Raw genomic sequence first — 13,986 nt, forward strand, 5'->3', positions numbered from 1 at the left:
CTGTACGGAGACAATCGGGGCACATGCACTCCTCTGCATCCAACATCGGCAGTGTGTACACCTCTGAATCAGGGCCTTAGCCTGCAACCCTGCGCATGGAATGAACATATAAACATTTAAAGGAAATGTATAAAGAACAGTCAAGTCTTACATGATTTATTGGTTTACAGGTTTATAGAAACAACAGCTTACTTTTGCGTGAAACCAAAAATAGGTGAAAAAGAAGTATCTCCCAACACTTTCTTCAGCATTTGGCATGAATTCAGCACTGATTTTAAAGATTTTTGGAAAAAAGAAAATAAGTTGATTTTGCAAGAAAGGCAAGTTATTGTTATTGTTGTTATTATTATTATTATTATTATTATTATTATTATTATTATTATTATTGTTATTGTTATTGTTGTTATTATTATTGTTATTGTTGTTATTATTATTATTGTTATTGTTATTGTTGTTATTATTATTATTGTTATTATTGTTATTGTTATTATTGTTATTATTATTATTGTTATTGTTGTTATTATTATTATTATTATTATTATTATTATTATTTGTTGGGTGCCACCATAGCTTCATTTGACGTTTTCTGAGTAAGATTAACTATTGCTGTTAGATTTTATATTGATGTTCACAGGAAGTTTCCATTTTTAAATGGTAGAAGAAAAGACAAGTTCTGAAATTTTTTTACCCGTCATATTCTGCTTTTTGAATATATTACTAGTCTGAGGTTGTATTGAATGCAACTCTGAAACAGGCCCATAATATCTAGATTTGTGCTTGTAATGCCTTGTACTGTAAACCTATTCCTCTTGTAGACCTCCATGTTGTAGATGGCACCTTGAGGAGCAGCTACAGATGTGTCCACATACATCTTACTTCCTTGCCCGTACAGTAACTCTCTAGCACTGAGCCTGTTTTTGTGCAAATTTTCACCTTCAAATGCAGCATCTTTGCAAAGCGATGTGAATAGGACGCACAAGCAGCTTCCGCTGAATAAAGCATCCTATTCACATCGCTTTGCGAATAAGACACATTTGAAGTTAGAAAGTTGCACAAAAAGATGCTTGGTGCTACCGAGCTGTACGGCACTCACACATTCTGTGTAACGCGACTTGTAGCGCATGGAGGTAAGAAATATGTGCACACATCTATACAAAAGACTGACCAGATAAATATCCATTTGAATGCATTAGAATGAAAGTAAATGTCATATTTTTCATCTATAATTTGATTTACTAAACCAGTGTAGCAACTCCCAGTATCACCAGTGTTGATGGACAGATGATGCACTTACTTACATTTGACATAAGAAATAAGGAGGGAGGACTGGATAATACATCATATTTCTATGGTTACCTGATTCTGAGCAATAACTAAAATCTATATTTGTCCAGATCCAAAAAAGTATCATCTTTTATTATAAAAATGTAAAATGAATGTGTTACATTAGTATGGTGTAGAAATCTTGCACAACACAGAAAGAACATAGACTTAGGGCCTGATTCAGACCCACTCGCGAGCGGCTGTCTGATCGCAAGTGGGTCGATGTTATGCACTGAGCATGCGCACGACGGAGGGAGCTCCGTCGTGCGCATGCGCCAGACGCGACGAGCGAAGGAAAGTCCTTCGCTCGTTGTGTCCGATCAAAGGGGGCGTGCTGTCAATGTTGATTGACAGCACGCCCCCTTTGGTGGGCGTGCCGGGGGCGTGCCTCCCTGACGGGGGCGTTCCCACGGGAACGCCTCCCGTCAGAAGCCGGCCCACTGACATCACTAGTGATGTCAGTGGGAGTGATTTTGGCTCTGATAGAGCCAAAATCACTCCGGAGCTTGCGGTTGAAAACCTCAACCGCAGGCTCCGGCTCGCAATTTCGATGGTCGCGATGGTCTCGACCATCGCGGCCATCACAAAGCACGCTCGTATAGCCTGTGGGTGGTGACCCACAGCTATACGAGCATCCAGGAGGACGCTCCATGAAAATGGAGCCCGGCCCTCATTCAGAGCGTACGCTCTGCACAGAGCGTACGGCTCTGAATGAGGGCCTTAATTTGTTGTTTGGTAAAGAGATTTATTGCAGCATAAACAGGAATAATTTCTCAATTCAGAGATTATTCAGAGATACTCTTATTGCCAGGTATATATTGCACAGGTATACTCCTATTGCACACCATACATTGCAGATAAATGCTTTTATTATTAGCCATACAGTACATTGCACGGAAATGCTCTTATTGTCAGGTATACATTGCGCAGATATGCCTTTATTGTCAGACATACATTGCACAGATATGCTCTTATTGCCAGGTATACATTGCATAGATATACTCTTATTGCCAGGTATACATTGCAGAGAGATACTCTTATTGCCAGGTATACATTGCACAGATATGCTCTTATTGCCAGGTATACATTGCACAGATATACTCTTATTGCTAGGTATACATTGCACAGAGATGCTCTTATTGCCAGGTATACATTGCACAGATGTACTCTTATTGCCAGATATACATTGCACAGAGACTCTTATTGTCAGACATACATTGCACAGAGATACTCTTATTGTCAGACATACATTGCACAGATACTCTTATTGTCAGACATACATTGCACAGATACTCTTATTGTCAGACATACATTGCACAGAGATGCTCTTATTGTCAGACATACATTGCAGAGAGATGCTCTTATTGTAAGACATACATTGCAGAGAGATGCTCTTATTGTCAGACATACATTGCAGAGAGATGCTCTTATTGTAAGACATACATTGCACAGAGATGCTCTTATTGTCAGACATACATTGCACAGATACTCTTATTGTCAGACATACATTGCACAGATACTCTTATTGTCAGACATACATTGCACAGATACTCTTATTGTCAGACATACATTGCACGGAGATGCTCTTATTGTCAGACATACATTGCAGAGAGATGCTCTTATTGTCAGACATACATTGCACAGATACTCTTATTGTCAGCCATACATTGCACAGAGATACTCTTATTGTCAGCCATACATTGCACAGAGATGCTCTTATTGTCAGACATACATTGCACAGAGATGCTCTTATTGTCAGACATACATTGCAGAGAGATGCTCTTATTGTCAGACATACATTGCACAGAGATGCTCTTATTGTCAGACATACATTGCAGAGAGATACTCTTATTGTCAGCCATACATTGCACAGAGATGCTCTTATTGTCAGACATACATTGCACAGAGATGCTCTTATTGTCAGACATACATTGCACAGAGATGCTCTTATTGTCAGATATACATTGCACAGAGATGCTCTTATTGTCAGACATACATTGCACAGACACTGTTATTGTCAGACATACATTGCACAGATACTCTTATTGTCAGACATACATTGCACAGAGATACTCTTATTGTCAGACATACATTGCACAGATACTCTTATTGTCAGACATACATTGCACAGAGATGCTCTTATTGTCAGACATACATTGCACAGAGATGCTCTTATTGTCAGCCATACATTGCACAGATACTCTTATTGTCAGACATACATTGCACAGAGATGCTCTTATTGTCAGCCATACATTGCACAGAGATGCTCTTATTGTCAGACATACATTGCACAGAGATGCTCTTATTGTCAGACATACATTGCACAGAGATGCTCTTATTGTCAGACATGCATTGCACAGAGATGCTCTTATTGTCTGACATACATTGCACAGAGATATTCTTATTTTCAGACATACATTGCACAGAGATGCTCTTATTGTCAGACATATATTGCACAGAGATGCTCTTATTGTCAGACATACATTGCACAGAGATGCTCTTATTGTCAGACATACATTGCACAGAGATGCTCTTATTGTCAGACATACATTGCAGAGATACTCTTATTGTCAGACATACATTGCACAGAGATATTCTTATTGTCAGACATGCATTGCACAGAGATGCTCTTTTTGTCAGACATACATTGCACAGAGATATTCTTATTGTCAGACATACATTGCTCAGATACTCTTATTGTCAGACATACCTTGCACAGATATGCTCTTATTGTCAGACATACATTGCAGAGATATGCTCTTATTGTCAGCCATACATTGCACAGAGATTCTCTTATTGTCAGACATACATTGCACAGAGATTCTCTTATTGTCAGACATACATTGCACAGAGATACTCTTATTGTCAGACATACATTGCAGATAGATGCTCTTATTGTCAGACATACATTGCACAGAGATGCTCTTATTGTCAGGCATATATTGCAGAGAGATGCTCTTATTGTCAGCCATACATTGCACAGAGATGCTATTATTGTCAGACATACATTGCACAGAGATGCTCTTATTGTCAGACATACATTGCACAGAGATGCTCTTATTGTCAGACATACATTGCACAGAGATATTCTTATTGTCAGACATACATTGCACAGAGATGCTCTTATTGTCAGACATGCATTGCACAGAGATGCTCTTATTGCATACATGCCTACCCTCCCGGTTTTCGTGGGAGGCTCCCGATTTTTCGGGTAACCCCCCGCACCCCCGGAAGGGTAGGCATTTCTCCCGCTTTCTGCCCACTTCCTAGTGAAGTGGGCAGAATTAGAATACCCGACGCAATCGCGGGTCTCCGTGAAGGGGGCGGGGTTTAAGCTGTGATTCTGCATGAATCACAGCATTTGGCCCCGCCCCCTATGTAAATTGTGCCCAATCGCGGCAATTTTACAGTGAGGGGCAGGGCTTAATGACGCGAATCGTCAAGCCCCACCCCCGTCGGCCCCCTGCTGCTTCTCTTACCCGGGCTTCTCCCGGGAAGAGAATATTAAAGGTAGGCAACCCTGTCTTATTGTCAGACATACATTGCACAGATATGCTCTTATTGTCGGACATATATTGCAGAGAGATGCTCTTATTGTCAGCCATACATTGCACAGATATGCTCTTATTGTCAGACATATATTGCAGAGAGATGCTCTTATTGTCAGCCATACATTGCACAGAGATACTCTTATTGTCAGACATACATTGCACAGAGATGCTCTTATTGTCAGACATGCATTGCACAGAGATGCTCTTATTGTCAGACATACATTGCACAGATATGCTCTTATTGTCAGACATACATTGCACAGAGATGCTCTTATTGTCAGACATACATTGCACAGAGATGCTCTTATTGTCAGACATACATTGCACAGAGATGCTCTTATTGTCAGACATACATTGCAGAGAGATGCTCTTATTGTCAGCCATACATTGCACAGAGATACTCTTATTGTCAGACATACATTGCACAGAGATGCTCTTATTGTCAGACATGCATTGCACAGAGATGCTCTTATTGTCAGACATGCATTGCACAGATATGCTCTTATTGTCAGACATATATTGCAGAGAGATGCTCTTATTGTTAGACATACATTGCACAGAGATGCTCTTATTGTCAGACATACATTGCACAGAGATGCTCTTATTGTCAGCCATACATTGCACAGAGATGCTCTTATTGTCAGACATACATTGCACAGAGATGCTCTTATTGTCAGCCATTCATTGCACAGAGATGCTCTTATTGTCAGACATACATTGCACAGAGATGCTCTTATTGTCAGACATACATTGCACAGAGATTCTTATTGTCAGACATACATTGCACAGAGATGCTTTTATTGTCAGACATACATTGCACAGAGATGCTCTTATTGTCAGACATACATTGCACAGAGATGCTCTTATTGTCAGACATACATTGCACAGAGATATTCTTATTGTCAGACATACATTGCACAGAGATGCTCTTAATGTCAGACATACATTGCACAGAGATGCTCTTATTGTCAGACATACATTGCACAGAGATACTCTTATTGTCAGACATACCTTGCACAAATATGCTCTTATTGTCAGACATACATTGCACAGATACTCTTATTGTCAGACATACCTTGCACAGATATGCTCTTATTGTCAGACATACTGTATATTGCAGAGAGCTGCTCTTAATGTCAGCCATACATTGCACAGAGATGCTCTTATTGTCAGACATACATTGCACAGAGATATTCTTATGTCTGCTCTTATTGTCAGACATACATTGCACAGAGATATTCTTATTGTCAGACATACATTGCACAGAGATGCTCTTAATGTCAGACATAAATTGCACAGAGATGCTCTTATTGTCAGACATACATTGCACAGAGATGCTCTTAATGTCAGACATACATTGCACAGAGATGCTCTTATTGTCACATACATTGCACAGATACTCTTATTGTCAGACATACATTGCACAGAGATGCTCTTATTGTCAGACATACATTGCACAGAGATATTCTTGTCAGACATACATTGCAGAGAGATGCTCTTATTGTCAGACATACATTGCATAGAGATTATCTTATTGTCAGATATACATTGCACAGAGATGCTGTTATTGTCAGACATACATTGCACAGATACTCTTATTGTCAGACATACATTGCACAGAGATGCTCTTATTGTCAGACATACATTGCACAGAGATATTCTTATTGTCAGACATACATTGCAGAGAGATGCTCTTATTGTCAGACATACATTGCACAGAGATGCTCTTATTGTCAGACATACATTGCACTGATGCTCTTATTGTCAGACATACATTGCACAGAGATGCTCTTATTGTCAGACATACATTGCAGAGAGATGCTCTTATTGTCTGACATACATTGCACAGAGATGCTCTTATTGTCAGACATACATTGCACAGAGATGCTCTTAATGTCAGACATACATTGCACAGAGATGCTCTTAATGTCAGACATAAATTGCACAGATATGCTCTTATTGTCAGACATACATTGCACAGAGATATTCTTATTGTCAGATATATATTGCAGAGAGATGCTTTTATTGTCAGACATACATTGCACAGAGATATTCTTATTGTCAGACATACATTGCACTGAGATATTCTTATTGTCAGACATACATTGCACAGATATGCTCTTATTATCAGACATACATTGCACGGAGATATTCTTATTGTCAGACATACATTGCACAGATATGCTCTTATTGTCAGACATACATTGCACAGAGATATTATTATTGTCAGACATACATTGCACAGAGATGCTCTTATTGTCAGACATACATTGCACAGAGATGCTCTTATTGTCAGACATACATTGCACAGAGATGCTCTTATTGTCAGACATAAATTGCAGAGAGATGCTCTTATTGTCAGACATACATTGCACAGAGATATTTTTATTGTCAGACATACATTGCACAGAGATGCTCTTATTGTCAGACTTACATTGCACAGATACTCTAGTTGCCAGCCATACATTGCCTAGAGATCAAGGGTGTGTGCAGTCTCTGTCTAGGGCCCCCTCCTATCTCATTGAGCGCAGTGCCGCACTGGTAGACTACAGCGCATGCGGAGAACATTGGGAAAATGTTGACTGCGGCTATTTTCCAGGTGATTTTTAAAAGCGTTGATACTGGCGCAGATGTGGGACTCTGGTGGCAGAGTAGTAAGTAATAAAAATATGGGTGCAGGGTGTGCGGTGTGTGCCCCCCTGGACCCAGGGCTCGTGTGCCCCACACACCCTGCACCCATTATAGAAACGCCCCTGATAGAGATCCTCTTATTGCCAGCCATGCATTCCACAGAGATGCTCTTATTGTCAGCCATACATTGCAGAGAGCTGCTCTTAATGTCAGCCATACATTGCACAGAGATGCTCTTATTGTCAGACATACATTGCACAGAGATATTCTTATGTCTGCTCTTATTGTCAGACATACATTGCACAGAGATATTCTTATTGTCAGACATACATTGCACAGAGATGCTCTTAATGTCAGACATAAATTGCACAGAGATGCTCTTATTGTCAGACATACATTGCACAGAGATGCTCTTAATGTCAGACATACATTGCACAGAGATGCTCTTATTGTCAGACATACATTGCACAGATACTCTTATTGTCAGACATACATTGCACAGAGATGCTCTTATTGTCAGACATACATTGCACAGAGATATTCTTATTGTCAGACATACATTGCAGAGAGATGCTCTTATTGTCAGACATACATTGCATAGAGATTATCTTATTGTCAGATATACATTGCACAGAGATGCTGTTATTGTCAGACATACATTGCACAGATACTCTTATTGTCAGACATACATTGCACAGAGATGCTCTTATTGTCAGACATACATTGCACAGAGATATTCTTATTGTCAGACATACATTGCAGAGAGATGCTCTTATTGTCAGACATACATTGCACAGAGATGCTCTTATTGTCAGACATACATTGCACTGATGCTCTTATTGTCAGACATACATTGCACAGAGATGCTCTTATTGTCAGACATACATTGCAGAGAGATGCTCTTATTGTCTGACATACATTGCACAGAGATGCTCTTATTGTCAGACATACATTGCACAGAGATGCTCTTAATGTCAGACATACATTGCACAGAGATGCTCTTAATGTCAGACATAAATTGCACAGATATGCTCTTATTGTCAGACATACATTGCACAGAGATATTCTTATTGTCAGATATATATTGCAGAGAGATGCTTTTATTGTCAGACATACATTGCACAGAGATATTCTTATTGTCAGACATACATTGCACTGAGATATTCTTATTGTCAGACATACATTGCACAGATATGCTCTTATTGTCAGACATACATTGCATGGAGATATTCTTATTGTCAGACATACATTGCACAGATATGCTCTTATTGTCAGACATACATTGCACAGAGATATTCTTATTGTCAGACATACATTGCACAGAGATGCTCTTATTGTCAGACATACATTGCACAGAGATGCTCTTATTGTCAGACATACATTGCACAGAGATGCTCTTATTGTCAGACATAAATTGCAGAGAGATGCTCTTATTGTCAGACATACATTGCACAGAGATATTCTTATTGTCAGACATACATTGCACAGAGATGCTCTTATTGTCAGACTTACATTGCACAGATACTCTAGTTGCCAGCCATACATTGCCTAGAGATCAAGGGTGTGTGCAGTCTCTGTCTAGGGCCCCCTCCTATCTCATTGAGCGCAGTGCCGCACTGGTAGACTACAGCGCATGCGGAGAACATTGGGAAAATGTTGACTGCGGCTATTTTCCAGGTGATTTTTAAAAGCGTTGATACTGGCGCAGATGTGGGACTCTGGTGGCAGAGTAGTAAGTAATAAAAATATGGGTGCAGGGTGTGCGGTGTGTGCCCCCCTGGACCCAGGGCTCGTGTGCCCCACACACCCTGCACCCATTATAGAAACGCCCCTGATAGAGATCCTCTTATTGCCAGCCATGCATTCCAGAGAGATGCTCTTATTGTCAGCCATACATTACAGAGATGTTCTTATTGCCATCCATGCATTGCACAGAGATACTCTTATTGCCAGCCATGCATTGCAGAGGTATGCTCTAATTGCCAGCCATACATTGCACAGAGATGCTCTTATTGTCAGACATACATTGCACAGAGATACTCTTATTGTCAGACATACCTTGCACAGAGATGCTCTTATTGTCAGACATACATTGCACAGAGATGCTCTTATTGTCAGACATACATTGCACAGAGATGCTCTTATTGTCAGACATACATTGCACAGAGATGCTCTTATTGTCAGACATACATTGCACAGAGATGCTCTTATTGTCAGACATACATTGCAGAGAGATGCTCTTATTGTCAGACATACATTGCACAGAGATATTCTTATTGTCAGACATACATTGCACAGAGATGCTCTTATTGTCAGACATACATTGCACAGAGATGCTCTTATTGTCAGATATACATTGCACAGAGATGCTCTTATTGTCAGACATACATTGCACAGACACTGTTATTGTCAGACATACATTGCACAGATACTCTTATTGTCAGACATACATTGCATAGAGATGCTCTTATTGTCAGACATACATTGCACAGATACTCTTATTGTCAGACATACATTGCACAGAGATGCTCTTATTGTCAGACATACATTGCACAGAGATGCTCTTATTATCAGCCATACATTGCACAGATACTCTTATTGTCAGACATACATTGCACAGAGATGCTCTTATTGTCAGCCATACATTGCACAGAGATGCTCTTATTGTCAGACATACATTGCACAGAGATGCTCTTATTGTCAGACATACATTGCACAGAGATGCTCTTATTGTCAGACATACATTGCACAGAGATGCTCTTATTGTCAGACATACATTGCACAGAGATGCTCTTATTGTCTGACATACATTGCACAGAGATATTCTTATTGTCAGACATACATTGCACAGAGATGCTCTTATTGTCAGACATACATTGCACAGAGATGCTCTTATTGTCAGACATACATTGCACAGAGATGCTCTTATTGTCAGACATACATTGCACAGAGATGCTCTTATTGTCAGACATACATTGCAGAGAGATGCTCTTATTGTCAGACATACATTGCACAGAGATATTCTTATTGTCAGACATGCATTGCACAGAGAAGCTCTTTTTGTCAGACATACATTGTACAGAGATATTCTTATTGTCAGACATACATTGCTCAGATACTCTTATTGTCAGACATACCTTGCACAGATATGCTCTTATTGTCAGACATACATTGCAGAGATATGCTCTTATTGTCAGCCATACATTGCACAGAGATTCTCTTATTGTCAGACATACATTGCACAGAGATTCTCTTATTGTCAGACATACATTGCACAGAGATACTCTTATTGTCAGACATACATTGCAGATAGATGCTCTTATTGTCAGACATACATTGCACAGAGATGCTCTTATTGTCAGGCATATATTGCAGAGAGATGCTCTTATTGTCAGCCATACATTGCACAGTGATGCTATTATTGTCAGACATACATTGCACAGAGATGCTCTTATTGTCAGCCATTCATTGCACAGAGATGCTCTTATTGTCAGACATACATTGCACAGAGATGCTCTTATTGTCAGACATACATTGCACAGAGATATTCTTATTGTCAGACATACATTGCACAGAGATGCTCTTATTGTCAGACATGCATTGCACAGAGATGCTCTTATTGCATACATGCCTACCCTCCCGGTTTTCGTGGGAGGCTCCCGATTTTTCGGGTAACCCCCCGCACCCCCGGAAGGGTAGGCATTTCTCCCGCATTCTGCCCACTTCCTAGTGAAGTGGGCAGAATTAGGAGAATACCCGACGCAATCGCGGGTCTCCGTGAAGGGGGCGGGGTTTAAGCTGTGATTCTGCATGAATCACAGCATTTGGCCCCGCCCCCTATGTAAATTGTGCCCAATCGCGGCAATTTTACAGCGAGGGGGCGGGGCTTAATGACGCGAATCGTCAAGCCCCGCCCCCGTCGGCCCCCTGCTGCTTCTCTTACCCGGGCTTCTCCCGCGAAGAGAATATTAAAGGTAGGCAACCCTGTCTTATTGTCAGACATACATTGCACAGATATGCTCTTATTGTCGGACATATATTGCAGAGAGATGCTCTTATTGTCAGCCATACATTGCACAGATATGCTCTTATTGTCAGACATATATTGCAGAGAGATGCTCTTATTGTCAGCCATACATTGCACAGAGATACTCTTATTGTCAGACATACATTGCACAGAGATGCTCTTATTGTCAGACATGCATTGCACAGAGATGCTCTTATTGTCAGACATACATTGCACAGATATGCTCTTATTGTCAGACATACATTGCACAGAGATGCTCTTATTGTCAGACATACATTGCACAGAGATGCTCTTATTGTCAGACATACATTGCAGAGAGATGCTCTTATTGTCAGCCATACATTGCACAGAGATACTCTTATTGTCAGACATACATTGCACAGAGATGCTCTTATTGTCAGACATGCATTGCACAGAGATGCTCTTATTGTCAGACATGCATTGCACAGATATGCTCTTATTGTCAGACATATATTGCAGAGAGATGCTCTTATTGTTAGACATACATTGCACAGAGATACTCTTATTGTCAGACATACATTGCACAGAGATGCTCTTATTGTCAGACATACATTGCACAGAGATGCTCTTATTGTCAGCCATTCATTGCACAGAGATGCTCTTATTGTCAGACATATATTGCACAGAGATGCTCTTATTGTCAGACATACATTGCACAGAGATTCTTATTGTCAGACATACATTGCACAGAGATGCTCTTATTGTCAGACATACATTGCACAGAGATGCTCTTATTGTCAGACATACATTGCAGATAGATGCTCTTATTGTCAGACATACATTGCACAGAGATGCTCTTATTGTCAGACATACATTGCACAGAGATATTCTTATTGTCAGACATACATTGCACAGAGATGCTCTTAATGTCAGACATACATTGCACAGAGATGCTCTTATTGTCAGACATACATTGCACAGAGATACTCTTATTGTCAGACATACCTTGCACAGATATGCTCTTATTGTCAGACATACATTGCACAGATACTCTTATTGTCAGACATAACTTGCACAGATATGCTCTTATTGTCAGACATACTGTATATTGCAGAGAGCTGCTCTTAATGTCAGCCATACATTGCACAGAGATGCTCTTATTGTCAGACATACATTTCACAGAGATATTCTTATGTCTGCTCTTATTGTCAGACATACATTGCACGGAGATATTCTTATTGTCAGACATACATTGCACAGATATGCTCTTATTGTCAGACATACATTGCAGAGAGATGCTCTTATTGTCAGACATACATTGCACAGAGATATTCTTATTGTCAGACATACATTGCACAGAGATGCTCTTATTGTCAGACATACATTGCACAGAGATGCTCTTATTGTCAGACATACATTGCACAGAGATGCTCTTATTGTCAGACATAAATTGCAGAGAGATGCTCTTATTGTCAGACATACATTGCACAGAGATATTCTTATTGTCAGACATACATTGCACAGAGATGCTCTTATTGTCAGACTTACATTGCACAGATACTCAAGTTGCCAGCCATACATTGCCTAGAGATCAAGGGTGTGTGCAGTCTCTGTCTAGGGCCCCCTCCTATCTCATTGAGCGCAGTGCCGCACTGGTAGACTACAGCGCATGCGGAGAACATTGGGAAAATGTTGACTGCGGCTATTTTCCAGGTGATTTTTAAAAGCGTTGATACTGGCGCAGATGTGGGACTCTGGTGGCAGAGTAGTAAGTAATAAAAATATGGGTGCAGGGTGTGCGGTGTGTGCCCCCCTGGACCCAGGGCTCGTGTGCCCCACACACCCTGCACCCATTATAGAAACGCCCCTGATAGAGATCCTCTTATTGCCAGCCATGCATTCCAGAGAGATGCTCTTATTGTCAGCCATACATTACAGAGATGTTCTTATTGCCATCCATGCATTGCACAGAGATACTCTTATTGCCAGCCATGCATTGCAGAGGTATGCTCTAATTGCCAGCCATACATTGCACAGAGATGGTCTTATTGTCAGACATACATTGCACAGAGATACTCTTATTGTCAGACATACCTTGCACAGAGATGCTCTTATTGTCAGACATACATTGCACAGAGATGCTCTTATTATCAGACATACATTGCACAGAGATGCTCTTATTGTCAGACATACATTGCACAGAGATGCTCTTATTGACAGACATACATTGCAGAGAGATGCTCTTATTGTCAGACATACATTGCAGAGAGATGCTCTTATTGTCAGACATACATTGCACAGAGATGCTCTTATTGTCAGATATACATTGCACAGAGATGCTCTTATTGTCAGACATACATTGCACAGACACTGTTATTGTCAGACATACATTGCACAGATACTCTTATTGTCAGACATACATTGCACAGATACTCTTATTGTCAGACATACATTGCACAGATACTCTAGTTGCCAGCCATACATTGCCTAGAG

At 40.4% G+C, this 13,986-nt stretch overlaps 1 protein-coding gene across 2 annotated transcripts in view; it reads left to right on the forward strand.

Moving 5' to 3' along the window:
* The window catches only part of FMN2 (formin 2), a 414,500-nt gene that overhangs the window by 378,450 nt on the left and 22,064 nt on the right, over positions 1-13,986 (forward strand). The window contains exon 17 of one of the 2 annotated variants that reach the window (XR_015880159.1): positions 171-254. Coding sequence is in view for 1 of the 2 variants with exons in the window: in XM_088481581.1 (XP_088337707.1) it covers positions 171-320 (150 nt within the window). In the remaining variant the exon portion in view is untranslated. Of the gene's footprint in view, positions 1-170; positions 321-13,986 lie in introns of those variants that run through there. The other variant, XM_088481581.1, reaches the window with a different exon arrangement.

This window comes from Taudactylus pleione, unplaced genomic scaffold, assembly GCF_031769625.1.
Source record: "Taudactylus pleione unplaced genomic scaffold, aTauple2 ptg000275l, whole genome shotgun sequence".
NCBI classification, from domain to species: Eukaryota; Metazoa; Chordata; class Amphibia; order Anura; family Myobatrachidae; genus Taudactylus; species Taudactylus pleione.